The 19,281-nt window shown below is 42.5% G+C and overlaps 1 protein-coding gene across 2 annotated transcripts in view; it reads left to right on the top strand.

Moving 5' to 3' along the window:
• efr3a (EFR3 homolog A (S. cerevisiae)) overlaps window positions 1-19,281 on the top strand; it is a 253,752-nt gene that overhangs the window by 96,852 nt on the left and 137,619 nt on the right. For both annotated transcript variants that reach the window (XM_082960689.1, XM_014139103.3), the window contains one exon: window positions 1,971-2,120. In XM_082960689.1, the coding sequence (XP_082816815.1) occupies window positions 1,971-2,120 (150 nt within the window). The remainder of the gene's footprint in view (window positions 1-1,970; window positions 2,121-19,281) is intronic.

Below are 19,281 nucleotides of genomic sequence, written 5' to 3'. Positions count from 1 at the left end.
GCACCATTTTGTTTCTCTCTGTCACCTACGCACTTTCAACATTTTAGATATGTAGCAACATTTGAAATGTTTTTTTTACATTGGATAAAAGTGAAGACTCAGAGCTAGAAAATGGTATATCATACACTACAGTTGAGGAACATTGGAAAAGTAAATCTGCTTTGAAAGTTGACAAACTTGGGACCTCACTTTTGAGAAAATGGCCCTTGAGTGTTTTGGTAAACCTACTGGAGAGCTCTTTGTCTACACCCATTCAGCATTGTTCACACTCTCTTAAGCCTTAGCCCCATCCATTTCTTTAAGGATTCACATGTGATGTCATGTACTAACAACCAAAGATTTCAAGACTGAAGACTGGCTTATACCACATCTATCGATAGTTGTCGCAGTTACATCATGAACATTCTATTGTTGTCTGACATCAAACTTGTCGTTTTCGTTATAAAACAGTATAAATACAAAAACTACAGGCTGCCTATTAGTCCAAAATAGCATAACTAATGTATTTTAACACCAATTAACCCACCTGTTTAAAAATGTATTTAGTATATGTCAATCTTGCAACTTTCGAAACAATATTTTGGTTCATTTCTAGCTTCTTAGCAAGCTAGCTAATGTTACGTTAGCTGGCTAGTCAGTTCAAATAATGACCATATCATATAGCTGACAACTTCTTCACTTTAGCTAATTTGTCTTCATTATTACAGGAAAATAAACTCACAACAAGATCATTATTTACGAGTTAATGGCGAGCCAATTACAGAAAATATCTTGCGGTTGTGAGTTTGATGAAAGAAAAGCAGGGCATTCTACCTGAGTTTTTTTACTTGGACTGTGTCTTGTTGGCCTAACGTTATATCCTAATTTGACTTTGGTCCAGGTCATGTTCTTCACATTACCGTCTGGTAAACACATAGTATATAAAATAAAATCTAAGTTTATTTGTCACATGCACAGGTTACAGAAGGTGTAGTGAAATTGATACTTGCATAGTGGAGTCTTTTGTTTAGACATGTAGCTATCTTGCTAAACAATGAACCATAATCCCGACTCATACTACCCTGTATGAATCTGCAGGTAGCTAACCAACCCGGTTCAATGTTAGCTAGCTATCTAACATTAGGCTATAACTAGCAATGCAAATGATACAAGTAATATTACTACACAGATCATACACATAACATTAGCTAGCTAGCGAGCAAGCCAGCTAACATTAGCTAGCTAGCTAACAGTATGCTTTAACTTGCAATGAAACGACTTTCTGACAAATTAGAAACATATTATATCTGAAAATGTAGCTAGCTAGACTATCTTACCCATATGAATGGACTCTTCTCCCTGTCTGTCACGGATACCATGGTTGCCCTTAGTTTGAAGATGTAATCTGGAGACCGGTTTGTTATACAACAACCTTCTGTGTGTTCTCTTTTCAACTCCCTCTATATATTTGCAATCAAACGGCAGAATTTTTTCCATTTCCTTAGCTATCACACTGCTTCCACCGGGCATTCCAATGATTTCAAATCTCGGTCATACAGAAATTGGAGAACCACACTTTTTTTGCAGTTCTACTACGTGATATCTTCAAACAAAGATGTGTTAGAAAGGATTGCCTACACATATTGATCAGCTCATGTTATAGATAGAAGCATGCTACATGGCAGACCAATCCGAGCTCATCTCTCGACATGTCCAGTCGATCTATTATCTCAGCCAATCATGGCTAGCGGGAAGGTTCCTGACTTTTCCGTGGCCAAATCAACTAGGCTCATAATTTAACACTTATTCATATTTACAGATGGCATACAAGTTTGTTATGAAGGCACATGAATGTCCACATGTTCCAGAAGGCATTTCTGCAAAAAAACAAATGTTGAAAAAAAAATACATTCCCAATAAACTGTGACCTTTGAAATGATTAAGTCCTTCAAATATAGTATTTAAAGTGTGTGTGTGTGTGTCCTGTGTAGGATCCGTGTGGCCGGTATCAAAGGGCTGCAGGGCGTGGTGAGGAAGACGGTGAACGATGAGCTTCAGGCCATCATCTGGGAGCCCCAGCACATGGACAAACTCATCCCCTCCATGCTGTTCAACATGCAGGATGCCGAGGACCTAGACAGGTACTTAAATAAATAAATATACATATATATTCATTCCCACATGGCAGTCATAGACATTGAAATACATATTTATGGACTAACATCAATAAATCAACAATTAGTCCTGGGAGGTGGTCCTGACTGTCACAACTTGTCTACTTAAAGTAGTCATCTGCAGTTCAAATCACAACAAACAGGCCACAGATATGGCAAACAGCTGAGGGATGGGGCTGGAAAAATGCAACCACTCTCAAATTCATAGACAGACCTATGGATGCAAGGACTGAGTGTCCATGAGATCAAAATGATAGTTTTAAGCATTTTTTATTTATCTATTTCTTTATCTTTTTATTTTACCTTTTACTTTAGTCTACCCGGTAAATATTTTCTTAACTTTATTTCTTGAACTGCATTGTTGGGTTAGTGGTTAAGGGCTTGTAAGTAAGCATTTCACAGTAAGGTTGTATTTGGCGCATGTGACAAATAACATTTTATTTGTTTAGTGTTTATTTACAAATACATTGTTTATGAACGAAGCAGTAAAACATCCTTATGTTTTGGGTTCTGATGAGGTTAGACAGTTGAACTAAGTTCCAGAGGTATTTTACATTCTATTCTTATTCAATAATCAAATGCTATATAACATAAATGCAAAAGTCCAAACATGGATGTTGCAATCGTAGATTGCCTCTTTAACATAATTATATAATATTCCATTTAGCAGATGCTTTTATCTAAATAGACTTGCAGTACAGTGAGAGCATACATTTGTATTATGTGTATATAATCCCTTCGGGAATTTTAACTAATAAACAAAATATTGCCCCTTGAGGCAAGGGTTCGATCCCTCTGTCATTTCCTCTTGTCTATTGCCCCTTCTTATTCAATCAATTAAAATAATGTTAAACGAAAGAAAAAGATGGATAAGTTCAAATATTTTAGCTAGGCTTGATTTAGCTTTTCTGGCAACTTATGGAATGTGCTAGCACAATCAAACACTCAGGGACAACAAATAATATTTGAAACCAGGTCTTAAGGTGAACCTGTTTTTCCATAAGAACATAAGGCTTAGATCAAGGGCCCTAAATTCCAGTCTAAAGAGGATGGGAAAAACTGGAAAACACTGGCCATTGCTAACTTTTCAGGAATTTTCACTGCTTTTACACTATATAGACACTAGTTAAATTCCCACAGGGATCACATGCACATATTAAAAGCGTATGCACACACTGTACTGTACGTCACTTTGGATAAAAGCTTCTGTTAAGTGACATTTTTATGTTATAATTAAAGACTGTTTGAATTCACATATTTCTTCTCAATAGACATCAGCTAGCTCTAAGAAAATGCATCCCTTCCCCCTTTCTCTCACACCCCTTCATCTATCGCTCTTCTCCCTTTGTCTTTCTTTCCAAGTGGTAATCCACCACCGCTCTTCTTTCTTAATTGTAACAGAACCCCGCTGAATCTACGTCTGCACCTTTCTATGATCTGTCCGTTGTGTACAGTGCATTCGGAAAGTATTCAGACCCCTTGACTTTTTCCACATTTTGTTTTCATTACAGCCTTATTCTAAAATGTATTACATTGCTTTATTTCCTCATCAATCTACACACAATACACCATAATGACAAAGCGAAAACAGGTTTTTAGAAGTATTTGAAAATGTATTAAAAATTAAAAAAAAACAGAAACCTTATTTACTTATCTATTCAGACCCTTTGCGATGAGACTCAAAATTGAGCTCAGGTGCATTCTGTTACGTTGATCATCCTTGATGTTTCTACAAATTGGAGTCCACCTGTGGTAAATTCAATTGATTGGACTTGATTTGGAAAGGCACACACCTGTCTATATAAAGTCCCAGTGTTGACAGTGCATGTCCGAGGAAAAACCAAGCCATAAGGAATTGTCCGTAGAGCTCCGAGACAGGATTATTTCAAGGCACAGATCTGGGGAAGGGTACCAAAAAATGTCTGCAGCATTGAAGGTCACCAAGAACAAGGTGGCCTCCATCATTCTTAAATGGAAGATGTTTGGAACCACAAACTCTTCCTACTGCGCAATTGGGGGGGAAAAGGGCCTTGGTCAGGGATGTGACAAAGAACCTGATGGTCACTCTGACAGAGTTCTAGAGTTCCTCTTTGGAGATGGAAAAACTTTCTAGAAGGACAACCATCTCTGCAGCACTCCACCAATCAGGCCTTTATGGTATAGGGACCAGACTGAAGCCACTCCTCAGTTAAAGGCACATGACAGTCCACTTGGAGTTTGACAAAAGGCACCTAAAGGACTCAAACCATAAGAAACAAGATTCTCTGGTCTGATGAAACCAAGATTGAACTCTTTGGCCTGAATGCCATGTGTCACGTCTGGAGGAAACCTGGCACCATCCCTACGGTGAAGCATGGTGGTTTTGGCAGCATCATGTTGTGGGGATGTTTTTCAGAGGCAGGGACTGGGATAATAGTCACGATCGAGGGAAAGATGAACGGAGCAAAGTGCAGAGATCCTTGATGAAATCCTGCTCCAGAGCGCTCAGGACCTCATTCTGGGGTGACGGTTCACCTCCCAACAGGACTACGACCCTAAGCACACAGCCAAGCCAACGCAGGTATGACTTCAGGACAAGTCTCTGAATGTTCTTGACTGGCCCAGCCAGAGCCCAGACTTGAACCTGATCAAAAATCTCTGGAGAGACTATTTTAGAATAAGGCTGTAACCTAACAAAATGTGGAAAAAGTCAAGTGGTCTGAATCCTTTCTGAATGCACTGTATAAATCCATAGCGTCCCAATTTTTGGATGGGTAATATTGTGTACTACAAACTCCCCAGACGCCTAGCGCAGTCTCAGATTTTGTCCCAAATGGCAACCTATTCCATATATTGTGCAATGCTTTTGACCAGGGCCCTATGGGGGCTTTCTTATGGGCCCTGGGCAAAAGTAGTACACTATATAGGGAATAGTTTGCCCTTTGGGACCCAGGCCCTCTCCTGAGATTTTCCATTACCCCGAGGAGGATGAGTGATAACGGGGAATTGACATAGTTCTTCTGGAAAAGGGAGAAAAGCTTGATGATATTTCATACAGAGAAACCGTTAGGAGAGGGGCCAGAGCCGGAGGTAGCCGTTGAGCCAGGCTGGAGCTAAGATTTAGACACCTTGACAGGCGGCGGCTCGGCTTGATGAGACGGGACAGGTTTGTGGAGATAAAGCTTTACCCTCCTCTCCTCTACTGTCCTCCTATCCCCCGGTGCAAAATACAGACATCTCTCTCTTGCTCCCTTTATCTCTCTCCTCTCTCTCTTTCTCCCCTCTATTTCTAGCCTCCTCTCTCTGTTCTCCTTCCCTCCAGGTGGTTTCCATGTGAACAAAGCTATTTTTGGTGCCAGACTTTTTTTAATGTCCTTATACATGGAGCTCTCTTCGAACAGCAGACAAGCACTGCCGCATGCTGAGGAATTCCAGTTTTGATACACCTACTACAACAGTGTCTGTGTCTTACCATTGTTTTGCCACATGCTTACCGCCTTATCAAGGTAATGACACTTGGGGCTAGGTGGGAGGGGGTAAACAACACATTCTACAGCACCTTTTTAGCTCGTCGCCTGTCAATCACATGGTATTCACAAAGTACATGGCTTTTCTGTGACTACAGTATAACCAAGGAAATTGGTTGCGCCCCTTTCTCTTGAATTTGTTGCATTGCACAATGTGGTCAAGATAAAAGTGAGCAGTCATGATACACCCATCTTTGTATGTGCACAGGTTATTCATGCTAGCATACTTTTTGAATCATGTAGTTTACCTGCAGAGACGATCAGAAGTAAAGGGGTTCATTCAAATACAATTATTTATGTACAACAATGGGATTTGCGGTAGGCGGATCACTACTAGGAAGAACCAATCACACAACATCTGTCAGAAACAGACATGTTGACTGGTGAATGAGGTGAACCCCTCCCTCTTTATAAGGCGTCACTCACCCGCCCACTGGTTATTCTGGCTCTCTTCCTTGCGAAGTTTACTACGCTCCTGAAGCTCTCCTCAGCACGACTTGATCCCTGCTCAACTGTTCTCAAGCGAACCGCAAGGTTAGCGCTGCCGAACATAGGACCTCTGCTCTCATCTCTTGGTGTTGAATTACAATTAATTTTCTACTTTTCTGGATTTTCTACTCTTTCTACTATATTTTTGACCAACTGCCCCGATTCGGTCTTATGTAGCAAAATTTGAAATTGTGTTTTTTACATTGGATAAAAGTAGAGACCTAGAAAATTGTATATCATGCACTGCAGTTGAGGAACATTGGGAAAGTAATTCTGCTTGGAAAGCTGATAAACTTCTGACCCCACTTTTGAGAAAATGTCCCTTGAATGTTTTGGTACACCTACTGGAGAGCTCTTACATTTACATTTAAGTCATTTAGCAGACGCTCTTATCCAGAGCGACTTACAAATTGGTGCATTCACCTTATGATATCCAGTGGAACAACCACTTTACAATAGTGCATCTAAATCTTTTTTTTGGGGGGGGGTTAGAAGGATTACTTTATCCTATCCCAGGTATTCCTTGTCTACACCCATTCAGTGTCGTTCCCAACCTCTTAAGCCTTAGCCCCACCCATCTCTTTAACCTCTATGGGCTATGTGGGACGCAAGCGTCCCACCCCTAGTACACCCTATCAACAACAGGTGAAATATCAAGAGCGCCAAATTTGAAAACAATTAAATGTCATAATTCAAATTTCTCAAACATACAACTATCTTACACCCTTTGAAAGATAAACATCTCCTTAATCTAACCACGTTGTCCGATTTCAAAAAGGCTTTACGGCGAAAGCATAAAGTTAGATTATGTTAGGAGAGTACATTGAAAATAGCTGTGTGTAATGTTTTGTCAATGCAAAGACGCGCGTCACCAAAAGCAGAAAACCAGCTAAAATTATGCACTAACCTTTGACAATCTCCATCAGATGACACTCCTAGGACATTATGTTAGACAATACATGCATTTTTTGTTCTATCAAGTTCATATTTATATCCAAAAACAGCGTTTTACTATGGCGTTGATGTTGAGGAAATCGTTTCCCTCCAATAACCGCCAGTCAATCAGCACAACAAATTAAATAATTACTATTCGAAAACATTGGTAAAATATTATATTGTCATTCAAAGAATTATAGATTTACATCTCTTGAACGCAACCGGATTGCCAGATTTAAAAATAACCTTACTGGGAAATCACACTTTGCAATAATCTGAGCACTGCGCCCAGAAAAATACGCTTTGCGATACAGACTAACCGCCATGTTGGAGAGATCTAAAATCGAAAATACTATGTAAATAATCCATTACCTTTGATTCTCTTCATCAGATGTCACTTCCAGGAATCCCAGGTCCATAACAAATGTAGTTTTGTTCGAAAAAGCTCATAATTTATGTCCAAAAAGCTCCGTGTCGTTAGCACATGAACTAAGCCCGCCGGACTTGTCCTCATGAAAGAGGGGGAAAAAAATATTTACGTTCGTTCAAACATGTCAAACGTTGTATAGCATAAATCATTAGGGCCTTTTTCAACCACAACATGAATAATATTCAAGGCGGACGATTGCATTCTCTTTTAAAACGTATTGGAACGAGAGTACCCAACATGAACTCGCGCGCCAGAGTCTTATCGGCCACCACCGTTCCAAGGCTCTTGTTCGGTCAGATCTCACAGTAGCAGATTCAAACCACTTTGTAAAGACTGGTGACATCTAGCGGAAGCCATAGGAAGTGCTCAACGATTAATAAGCCCCAGTGTGTTTCAATGGCATAGGCTTAAAGGTAATTCAACACATCAGGTATCCACTTCCTGTCAGAATTTGTCTCAGGGTTTTGACTGCCATATGAGTTCTGTTATACTTACAGACACCATTCAAACAGTTTTAGAAAATTCAGAGTGTTTTCTATCCAAACCTGAACAATAATATGCATATTCTCGCTTCTGAGTTGGTGTAGGAGGCAGTTAAAAATGGGCACATATTTTTTTCAAAATTCTCAATACTGCCCCCTAGCCCCAACAGGTTTTAAGGTTTGACGTGTGAGGATATGTGCTAGACAGAGTGACTAGTTTAGTAAACTACCAAAGATTAAGACTAAAAGTGTTAAAAGTAGTAGCCTACAATAAGTAAAAACTCCAGGTAAAAATACACTTTATCTAGTCCTTGGCCTATATCCTAATCTGACTTTGGGGCAGGTCATGTTGTTCTTAACATTACCATCTCTGGTAAACACAAACTATATAAGTTTATTTGTCACATTCACAGGCTACAGAAGGTGTAAATGGTACAGTGAAACAGTTACTTGCATAGTAGCTATATCAAAAACAGAAAGTGTCCAGATAAAAATATTTGATAAATATTGTATAATAATTAGATGATGCTTGCCCGAAACACTTGTCTAAATTGATGAGTCATGTGAAGGAAATGCTATAACCACCCCCCAGCCACATCTAGCTAAGTGGATGGGTCACTATTGTCTAGACATGTTCAATAGATTGCCGTAATCACCCCCAGACCTATCTGGCTAACTGGAAGGGTCATGTAATCATCTGGCGAAGTGGAGTTTAGACATGTACTTTAGCTAGCTAAACAACGAACTGGCATAATCTCAACTCGTACTACTACAAATATAAACATTGTCTTAGCTGTAGTATGAATCTGCAGGTAGCTAAAGAGCTAACCAACTAGATTCAATGTTAGCTGGCTAATATTAAGCAATAACTTATAATGCAAATGGTTTTCTGATTCGAATAATATTACTACACAGATCATACACATAATGTTAGCTAGCGAGCTAACATTCACTAGCTAACAGTACGCTTTAACTTGCAATGAAAACATAAAATATCTGAAAATGTAGCTAGACTCTTACCCGTATACATGGATGAACGCTTCATGGCAGACTGGAACCAAAACTCAGTTTTGTTTGTAGCTACGTTTTATTTGGCCAGCATTGTCAAGTCACTCTGGTTCACACTGACCGTGGCATGTGCAGAAAGTAGTCCATTACTTTTTCCATCTGATCTGTCGATTGCACCTGGTAAATTCAGGGCGTCAATATTGTTGAGAAAAGTAACAACATTTTTGTAGTTCTTTTGTAGTTTGTGGCTAACGTTAGTCCTTTCTACCGTGCTGTTTTTTGAAAGATATATCAACACATAGCTAGCTAGCTAACCACCGTCTAGCAATTGTTAGCTTAGCTCTTGTATATAGTTCACCTCAGATTAAATGTCGACCCAGCTAACCTAAGCTAGGCGAAATGCTCAGACGGCCTACCTCAGCTAGCACACCAGCTCAGCTTGCATAGTTCACAAAACGTTCAGTTGTTTTTGTGCTTACTTACTTGACCAGCCAGACCTACTAGGTTCTCTGGCCAACAGACTCAAAAACAGAATCAGCTACTGCGTCAAGGATAGCCTTACCACCTCCTGCTTCGCAGACCCGGGTATGTGGCAACCCGGTCTCCCCTCTACAAGCCAAGGCTCCGCATTAGGGAGACGGCAGTTTGCTAACGCCAGTGCTAACTGAGCAAACAGTGACACAACAGACTGCAAACCCACAGTCGAAGACAAAGGCAGACAGTGGGGAAAACGGTCATTTGCTGGGGCTGCTTCAAGTTCCCGCCAGGAGACTCCCTGGAAGGGTCCATCCCCAGTGGCAGAAAGGGGCAGCAACAGTTCACGCCGTGTCCCTCTCAGGTGCAGCACAGACTTTCCCCCTGTCAGGAAGGGGGAGAGGCATATCTGTGCTCCTAAAACCCTACCCCTCATGCAGCGGCTCATTCCTATGCATCCACTCACAGGGAAGATGGAAGGGGCTCACTAAAACCTCCATGCCACATCTCTCCCCTCTGCTGTTTTTGAAGTAGCCGTGGAAGACAGACAATTTGGATGCACCCCATTCTGGACATATGGGTCCTCAACAGCCATCTGAAAAGGTCCAAGTGCTTATGGTCAACGTGCTGTCTCGCTCCTTTCGTCAAGGGGACTGGTTCACTTCAATCGATTACAGGGTGCTTATTTTTACTTAATACCAGCACAGAGGAGGTTTCTCAGGTTTTCCATTCAGGGAACAGCCTATGAATACCTTGGTGTCCCCTTCGGCCTAGCACTAGCTCCCCGCATGTTCAACAAGTGTGTGGAGGCGGCTGTAGCGCCCCGGAGAATCAGGGGATTAAGAGCTCCCGAGTGGCGCAGCGGTCTAAGGTACTGCGTCTCAGTGCTAGAGGCGTCACTACAGACCCTGGTTCGATCCTGGGCTGTATCACAACCAGCTGTGATTGGGAGTCCCGGGTTAGGGTTTGGCCGGGGTAGGCCGTCATTGTAAATAAGAATTTGTTCTTAACTGACTTGCCTAGTTAAATAAAACAAATAAGAGTCTCCACCAAAGCAGTATGAGACACGGCTACCCTCTTAACCCACCTCACCGAGTTAGGGTTCAAGATCAACCAGAAAAAGAGCTGTTTGGTGTCCACATAGAGAATAGAATACCTAAGCGTCAAGCTGGATCTATTTTATCAGGCTACACTATCGGACGACCTTATCACATAATTCTGACAGGGCCTCTCCCTGTTCCACAGGGGGCGCTCAGTTATGCTTAGAACGTATCTCTGAGTCTTGGGGTTGATGGCATCCTCCATCTCAGTACCACTGGGTCGACTGGGAATGAGAGACTTCCAGCGTTGGGTATCTGCCCAATGTCTGTGTACACAACATCACCTCAATCAAAAAGTTCATGGTAACCTTCTCTCGGCTGTCTGTCACTGGCAGAGCCCCTCGATCTTTGTTTCTGGTCCCGACAGCTCTGCCTCTCTCATGTAAACTACCTCAAACTTCTGACAGTGTTCCTTTCATTGAAATACTTTCTGCCCTTCAGGAATTGTCACGTCCTGATCAGGACAGACAATACGACTGGTAGCGTACTTCAACCCCCAGGGTGGCACTTGCTGTCAAGATTATTCTGTGGAGCAGAACACAACTACTCTCACTACGCGCGACTCATGTCTCGGGCGTACTGAATATAGGAGCGGACTTGTCCAGAGGGAATCCCCTATACGGGGATTGAAGACTCCATCCTCAAGTGGTGAACCAGATCTTGGAGAGATATGGTTGAACACCATTGATCTCTATGCACTGCACAAAGAGACACACTGCAAGCTGTTCTTTGCGCTAGCAGTACTACTGGAGGAAGACACGCTGGCACACCCTTTGGCCAAGGGTGCTGCTCTACGCTTTTCCTCCTCTATGCCTAAGGCTTACCCCTCATCTTAGTAGCCCCTTGATGGCCAGGAAAGCTCTGATTAGCAAAGATTACTCTCTTTCTTTACGACAAGCCCTGGCAGCTATTGTTACGCAGGGATCTTCTGACCCAAATGAACAAAGAGATTTCCCACCCTCACCCAGAAACCATGGCCCCCTGGGCCAAGCCTGTGAGAGGATGAATCTGAATGCGACAGGCTTACCACTCATTGAGACTATTCAGAGTGCCAAAGCCCCCTTTTCACTGTTTGGAAACAAGTGGCATGTTTTTGAGAAATGGCTTTGACAGTAACACAGTAGGGAGCGCGTCGCTTACGTCCAGTCTCCAAGCCTTTAGCCCCGTCTTGGGACCTATTTTGCTTGAGGCTATTTCACAGCAGCCCTTTGAGCTGCTGGAAGGTGTGGAGATGAAATATCTCTCCTTCAAAACCGCTTTGCTGATCGCCCTTATGCCTGCAGAGTGAGTGAGCTGCATGCACTGCCAGTCTACCATTTGTGCCTACAATTTGCACTGAGGTTATCCAGGTTAACTTAAACCTTCCTTTATGCCTATGGTCAGCAATAATTATAATTGTCTTGCCTTGGTGCTTGTGGCTTTCCACCAGCCGCCATTCAGTAACATGGAAGAAGAGCCTCTCCACCGTTTGTCCAGTACTCACGTTGCACATTTACTTGGACAGAATGAGAGAGCCTTATGCAAGAGCGACCAACTCTACATTTCTTTAGCGCCCCCCTGCAAGGGTAGGCTCCTCTCTCGTCAACGACTATCCCGTTGGATAGTGGAGGCTATTATATTGGCTTGTAATAGCAACTGCTTACAGCTCCCGAAGGGCCTGAGGACTCATTCCACCAGAGGTCTGGCTAACTCTTGGGCACTGTTCAAAGGCATCTCTTTACAAGGGATATGCAATGTGGCATGTTGGGTTACATTTGAGGTTTTACCAAAAGGATATCACTGCACCTTCGTTGACGCCTACTGTCCCCTGTGTCGGAGCCTCTGAGGGATGCTTTTTCTGGAACTACCCTGGCTTCGGAGAACATGTCTGCGATATTGGAGTTGGCCATAACCTATTGTGATACATCAAAACATGTATTTGAAAGAACTCTAATCAAATGTAATCGTCACATGCTTCGTAATGACAGGTGTAGACTAACAGTGAAATGCTTACTGATGGGCCCTTCCTAACAATGCAGAAAGAAAGAAAATGGAGAAATAATAGAAAAGCAAAACACATACTAATAGTTACACAATAAGTAACAATAACTTGGCTATATACAACAGGTACCAGTGAGGTAGATATGTACATATAACTATGAATAAAGTGACAGCAGCAGCATATGTGTTGAGTAAAATTTAATAGTGCGAAAAGGGTCATTGCTATTTAGTTAACTATTTAACTAACCATTTAGCAGTCTTGTGTCTTCGGGGTAGAAGCTGTTAACGGTCCTGTTGGTTCCAGACTTGGTGCATTGGTACTGCTTGCCGTGCGGTAGTAGACATAACTGTCTATAACTTGGGTGGCTGGAGTCTTGGTCAATTTTTAGGGCCTTCCACTGACACCGCCTGGTATAGAGGTCCTGGATTGTGGGGAGCTCGGCCCTAATGATGTACTGAGCCATATGTACTACCCTCTGTAGCGTTTTGAAGATTGGATGCTAAGCAGTTACCATACCAAGCTGTAACGAAGCCAGTCAAGATGCTCTCAATGAGTCAGCTATAGATATTTTTGAGGACCTGAGGGCCCATGCCAAATATTTTCATCCACCTGAATGGGAATAGGTGTTGTCGTGCCCTCTTCACGACTGTGTTGTTGTGTTTGGACAATGATAGATCCTTAGTGATGTGGACACTGAGGAACCTGAATCTCTTGACCAGCCTCACTTTAGCCCACTCGATGTGAATGGGAGCACGCTCGGCCCTTCGTTTCCTGTAGTGAACAATCCGCTCCTTTGTATTGGTGACGTTTAGTGAGAGGTTGTTGTCCTGGCACCATACTGCCAGGTCTCTGACCTCCTCCCTATAGGCTGTCTCATCGTCATTGGTGATCAGACCTACCGTCGTCGCAAACTTAATGATGGTGTTAGAGTCGTGCGCAGTCACACAGTCGTGGTTGAACAGGGAGTACAGAAGGAGACTTAAGAATGCATGTGTTGCCTACCCTCATCACCTGGGGGCGTCCCATCAGGATCCAGTTGCAGAGGGAGGTGTTCAGTTCCAGGGTCCTTAGCTTAGAGATGAGCTTGGAGGGCACTATGGTGTTGAACGCTGAGCTGTTGCCAATGAACAGCATTCTCACGTAGATGTTTATTTTGTCCAAGTGGGAAAAGGCAGTGTGGAGCGCAATAGAGATTGTGTCATCTGTTGATCTGTTGGGGTAGTATACGAATGGGTCTAGGGTGTCAGAGATTATGGTATTAATGTGAGCCATGACCAGCCTTTCAAAGCATTACATGGCTACAGATGTGAGTGCTATGGGGCGATAGTCATTTAGACAGGTTACCTTGGCGTTCTTGGGCACCGGGACTATGATGGTCTGCGTGAAACATGTAGGTATTACATACTCTGTCAGGGAGAGGTAGAAAATGTAATTGAAGACATCTCACTCATATTATCATAGAACCAGGGTTATGAACGTTTTCATCCCCATGGGGAGTCACTAGGATCAGGTGCCCCCTGTCATGTAATTTTATTCACTGTGATCTCAAAGGCAAAACGGATCTGGAAATGGAAATCAAATTAGTATAATAAAAAAATCCCCATAAAAATGTCAGTTTAAGCTATAGATATCCGTTTTTTTGCATTTAATGCATCTCAATCCACCATATCCGCCGATGTAGAACTTTCGCATCTGCGGTGAAAGGTGACAGAGCGGTGTTTGTCAGACCATGAGACATCCCGAAAATTGATCCTCTCACAAAATCGTCTGTAGGGTCCGAACGATTTGGCCTTTAAATTTATGGAAAGATGAGATTCTCACGAACACAATGGTGTTCTCGGTTTTGGGCTCGTCTGAAGTCGGTACAGCCGATCTGCCAACTTCTGCTTTTCCAACAGTCTTGAAGGAGTTCCCACATATAATGAGCACTTGTTGGCTGATTTTCTTCACTCTGCAGTCCAACTCATCCCAAACCATCTCAATTGAGTTGAGGTCGGGTGATTGTGGAGGCCTGGTCATCTGATGCAGCATCGCACTCCTTCTTGGTCAAATAGCCCTTACACCACCTGGAGTTGTGTTTTGGGTCATTGCCCTGTTCAAAAACAAATGATAGTCCCACTAAACGCAAACCAGATGGGATGGCGTATCGCTGCAGAATGCTATGGTAGCCATGCTGGTTAAGTGTGCCTTGAATTCTAAATAAATCACAGACAGTGTCTCCAGCAAAGCACCATCACACCACCTCCTCCATGCTTCACGGTGGGAACCACAAATGCGGAGATCATCTGGTCACCTACTCTGCGTCTCACAAAGACAAGGCGGTTGGAACCAAAAATCGCAAATTTGGAATCATCAGACCAAAGGACATATTTCCACCGGTCTATTGTCCATTGCTCGTGTTTCTAAGCCCAAGCAAGTCTTCTTCTTATTGGTGTCCATATTGACTGACATTCATGTCTTAAAATAATGATGGGCTATCGTTTCTCTTTGATTATTTGAGCTGTTCTCGACATAATATGGACATGGTGTTTTACCAAATAAGGCTGTCTTCTGTATACCACCTCTACCTTGTCACAACACAACTGATTGGATCAAACGCATTAAGGAAAGACATTTCACAAAATAACTTTTAACAAGGGACACCTGTTACTTGAAATGCAATCCAAGTGACTACCTAATGAAGCTGGTTGAGAGAATTCAAAGAGTGTGCAGAACTGTCGTTAAGGCAAAGGGTGGCTACTTTGATTGTTTAACCCTTTTTTGGTACTTCATCATTAATTATGTGTTATTTCATAGTGTTGATGTCTTCACTATTATTCTACAATATAGAAAATAGTAAAAATAAAGAAAAACGCTGGACTGAGTACGTGTGTCCAAACTTTTGACTGGTGCTGTATATGGAGACTGTTTAGTGTAAAAAATAAGGTGTTAAATACATGTCCAAAGAAATCTGTTTCATGATCTTTCTTATACACTATGAATACAAAAGTATGTAGAGTCCCGTTCAAAAGTATGTAGAGTCCCGTTCAAGTTAGTGGATTCAGCTATTTCAGCCACACCCGTTGCTGAAAGGTGTATAAAATCAAGCACACAGCCATGCAGTCTCCGTATACAACCATTGGCAGTAGAATGACCTTAAGAGCTCAGTGACTTTCAACGTGGCACCGTCATAGGATGCCACCTTTCCAACAAGTTCGTCAAATGTCTGCCCTGCTAGAGCTGCCCTGGTCAACTGTAAGTGCTGTTATTGTGAAGTGGAAATATCAAGAAGCAACAACAACTCAGCCACAAAGTGGTAGGCAACATAATTTCACAGAACTGGACCGCCGAGGGCTGAAGCGCTTGTCCTCGGTTTCAACACTCACTACCTAGTTCCAAACTGCCTCTTGATGCAACTGCCTCTTGATGCAACTGTTCGTCGGGAGCTTCATGAAATGGGCTTCCATGGCGAGCAGCCGTACACAAGTCTAAGATCACCATGCGCAATGCCAAGCGTCGGCTGAAGTGGTGTAAAGCGCACCGCCATTGGACTCTGGAACAGTAGAAACGCGTTCTCTGGAGTGATGAATTACGCTTCACCATCTGGCAGTTCGACGAACGAATCTGGGTTTGGTGGATGCCAGGAAAACACTACCTGCCGCAATGCGTTTTGCCAACTGTAAAGTTTGGTGGGTGAGCTGTTTTTCATGGTTTGGGCAGGCCCCTTTTTTCCGGTGAAGGTAATTTTAACGCTGCAGCATTCAATGACATTCTTTACGATTCTGTGCTTCCAACAGTTTGAGGAAGGTCCTTTCCTGTTTCAACATGACAATGCCATCGTCCACAAAGTGATGTCGAGACAAATGGTTTGTCGAGATTGGTGTGGAATAACTTGACTGGCCTGCAGAGAGACCTGACCTCAACCCCATCGAACACCTTTGGGATGAATTAGAACGCCGACTGCAAGCCAGGCCTAATCGCCCAACATTAGTGCCCAACCTCACTAATGCTCTTGTGGCTGAATGGAAGCAATGTTCCAACATCTAGTGGAAAACCTTCCCAGAAGAGTGGAGGCTGTTATAGCAGCAAAGGGGGGTCCAATTCCATATTAATGCCCATGATTTTGGAATGAGATGTTTGACGAGCAGGTGTCCACATACTTTTGGTCATGTAGTTTATCTCCGATATATTAGACTTTTCAGAACAAACTCCCTTTAGATGTTTTTGGGGTACGATCTGTTGTTCCATGTAGTGAATCTGTTATTCAATGCTTTTGTTTTGGCTAATATACCAAATAATATGGGTATATATTTTTTACCATTATAATTCTAAATCAAATAGCTAAATGATCCTTGGTATGATCTTTCTAAAATAATTCCACATAGCTTAGTAGAACCCCGGGGAAGCAACTCCAGTGTAGATTTGGCCTTGTGTTTTAGGTTATTGTCCTGCTGAAAGGGGAATTTGTCCAGTGTCTGTTGGAATGCAGACTGAACTAGGTTTTCCTATAGAATTTTGCCTGTGCTTAGCTCTATTCCGTTTATTTTTATCCCCCCCAAAAACTCCCTAGTCCTTGACGATGACAGCATACCCAAGGGGTTGAATACTTATTGACTGAAGCCATTTCAGCTTTTCATTTTTAATACATTTGTAAAAAAGGATAGAAAAAGTATTCCACTTTGACATTGAGGTATTGTGTGTAGGCCAGTGACACACCTCTCAATTTAATCCATTTTAAATTCAGGCTGTAACACAACAACGTATGGAAAAAGTAAAGGGGTGTGAATGCTTTCTGAAGGGACTATATATATATATATATATATATATATACATCTATCTATGTGTAAGTTTGTACTTAAGAAGAAAGTAGGGAAGGAAGATATGTACAAAGGAAGGGAGGAAAGGAAATGTACCCATTGCTTAGGCAACTCTGTAAAATAATTCAACAGCAAAGGAATGTAAGGATGCATTTCTCAAGCCACCATGGGCCATAAAAATTCCCCATACTCCCTGGTGACTTTCTTCCCTCCCTGGCCCCTCATAAGGCGGAGCTATTAAACTGTAAAGTCTGCGCTTAGGAAGATAACTGTCCTCCAGATCAGGGGAGAAATATGTAGCCCCCCACTCCCGGTTCAGTCGAAGGTGGGAGATGTGTGCACCTCATGGGGTCAGCTCAGGGTTGGTCTGGGGTGGCCTTTGAAAGAGGCGAAGCACATCAAAGCGATTGTGTATGCTGAAATTGGACGCTGAGTCTGGTATTGCGTTATGCACTGCTCTCAAAAACCGCCGCTTGCCCAATGTCTGGTTGACTATCTTTCGGTCGGTCTGTGGTAAACTCCATTTTGTTGGCCCTATTTCTGGTTTATTTTGTGCATAAAGCGGCAAGAGATTATGAAAAGTCAACCTCTTTCTCCTTGACGCATCTCGTGTCCATGTCCAGTAATGGAGGTGTTTTTATGGAAAGAAGGCTCAGTCTACCAAAACCCTGCCAGCATAGGGTGAAGGATATCTGATACCTTTAATGGTCTTTGTGGTGCCAGAGTGTGACCTGAATGCAAAGCTGCTAATGTCATATAGACTCTGAGCCACGGCGGTGTGCGATATGAAGCCCGAGAAGAAATTAGCTCCACAAAGAGACATTGACACGATCTCAGCTGAGCTACTGTGCCCCAGCTGTCAACTTATCACTGCCATTGATTCGACCGAGGCTGCATGTGCTTGGGTTGGGTTAGTTTATACTGGATCATCATCATCATTCACCAAGGGGTCTTGGATACCTTTTTCTTGAAAAAGGATATTGACAATGCAATCAGAATGACTTCACCCTCATCACCAACAAGGTTAACCTTTTTGTCCCATTGCCACATGAACCAAGGTGCTGCTTTCTTGGAAACGACCTCTGAGGGATGGGATGATGTGGATGGTGATGATAATGAGGATTCTGATTATGGGGGTGTCAATAGTTGGGGATCATTACAATGATGGGCAGTAGAGGCCACAGAAGAGTGGGGTTGCTCAATCTTGCCATGTGCACCTAGGGAATGGAAACTGAATAATATTAAGATGGAATGCATACAAATTACGATTCCTATGTCTTCTAAATCAGAGGTATCCAATCCTCCTGGAGAGCTATTTGGTGTTGGTCCAGCCCTGCTCTTACAGCTGATTAGTAAAATCAGGATTGCTAGCTAGAGCAGGTTTGGAGAAAAGGCCTGGACTCCCCTTTTTATGAATGCTAATGCCTGACCAGGTGCAATTTGGGGTGTCGTCCTTTAGAAAGGATGTTCAGCCAGGGCCCTGAACCTCTGTGGGCACAAAAACCTCCCGTGACTCATGTGTACGCAGGAAATATATGTATTTGTTTAAAGAAAGACTGATTAAACAATGTTAGTTGGATCAAATCTGGCCTGTACAGACGGAGACAGGCACACGCACACACTCAAAATGCTTCTTATTACATTACCTTGCAATCCGTGTTGTGCCTTTTTTATTTAACAGCATCGCTTGTTTATTGTGATCTAACTAAACATACCTGGTAGAAAGCATTTGGATAAGGACATTTGATTCTATTAATTGTTTTTCTCAGGGGAAAAACTTTGACTTGACCAGAATAGGGAAAGAAGCTCAGCTTTAATCCTTAAGTCTATTGACACACCATAGCATCAATCTTAGTAACATAATACAAATCTCAGTTTAGGCTACAGATATCTTTTTTTGTTGTTGCATGGGCTGCGTCTCAGTCC

Source organism: Salmo salar, chromosome 14 (genome assembly GCF_965601325.2).
Source record: "Salmo salar chromosome 14, fSalSal1, whole genome shotgun sequence".
Taxonomy (NCBI): Eukaryota; Metazoa; Chordata; class Actinopteri; order Salmoniformes; family Salmonidae; genus Salmo; species Salmo salar.
This window is presented reverse-complemented; position numbering and strand designations above follow the sequence as displayed.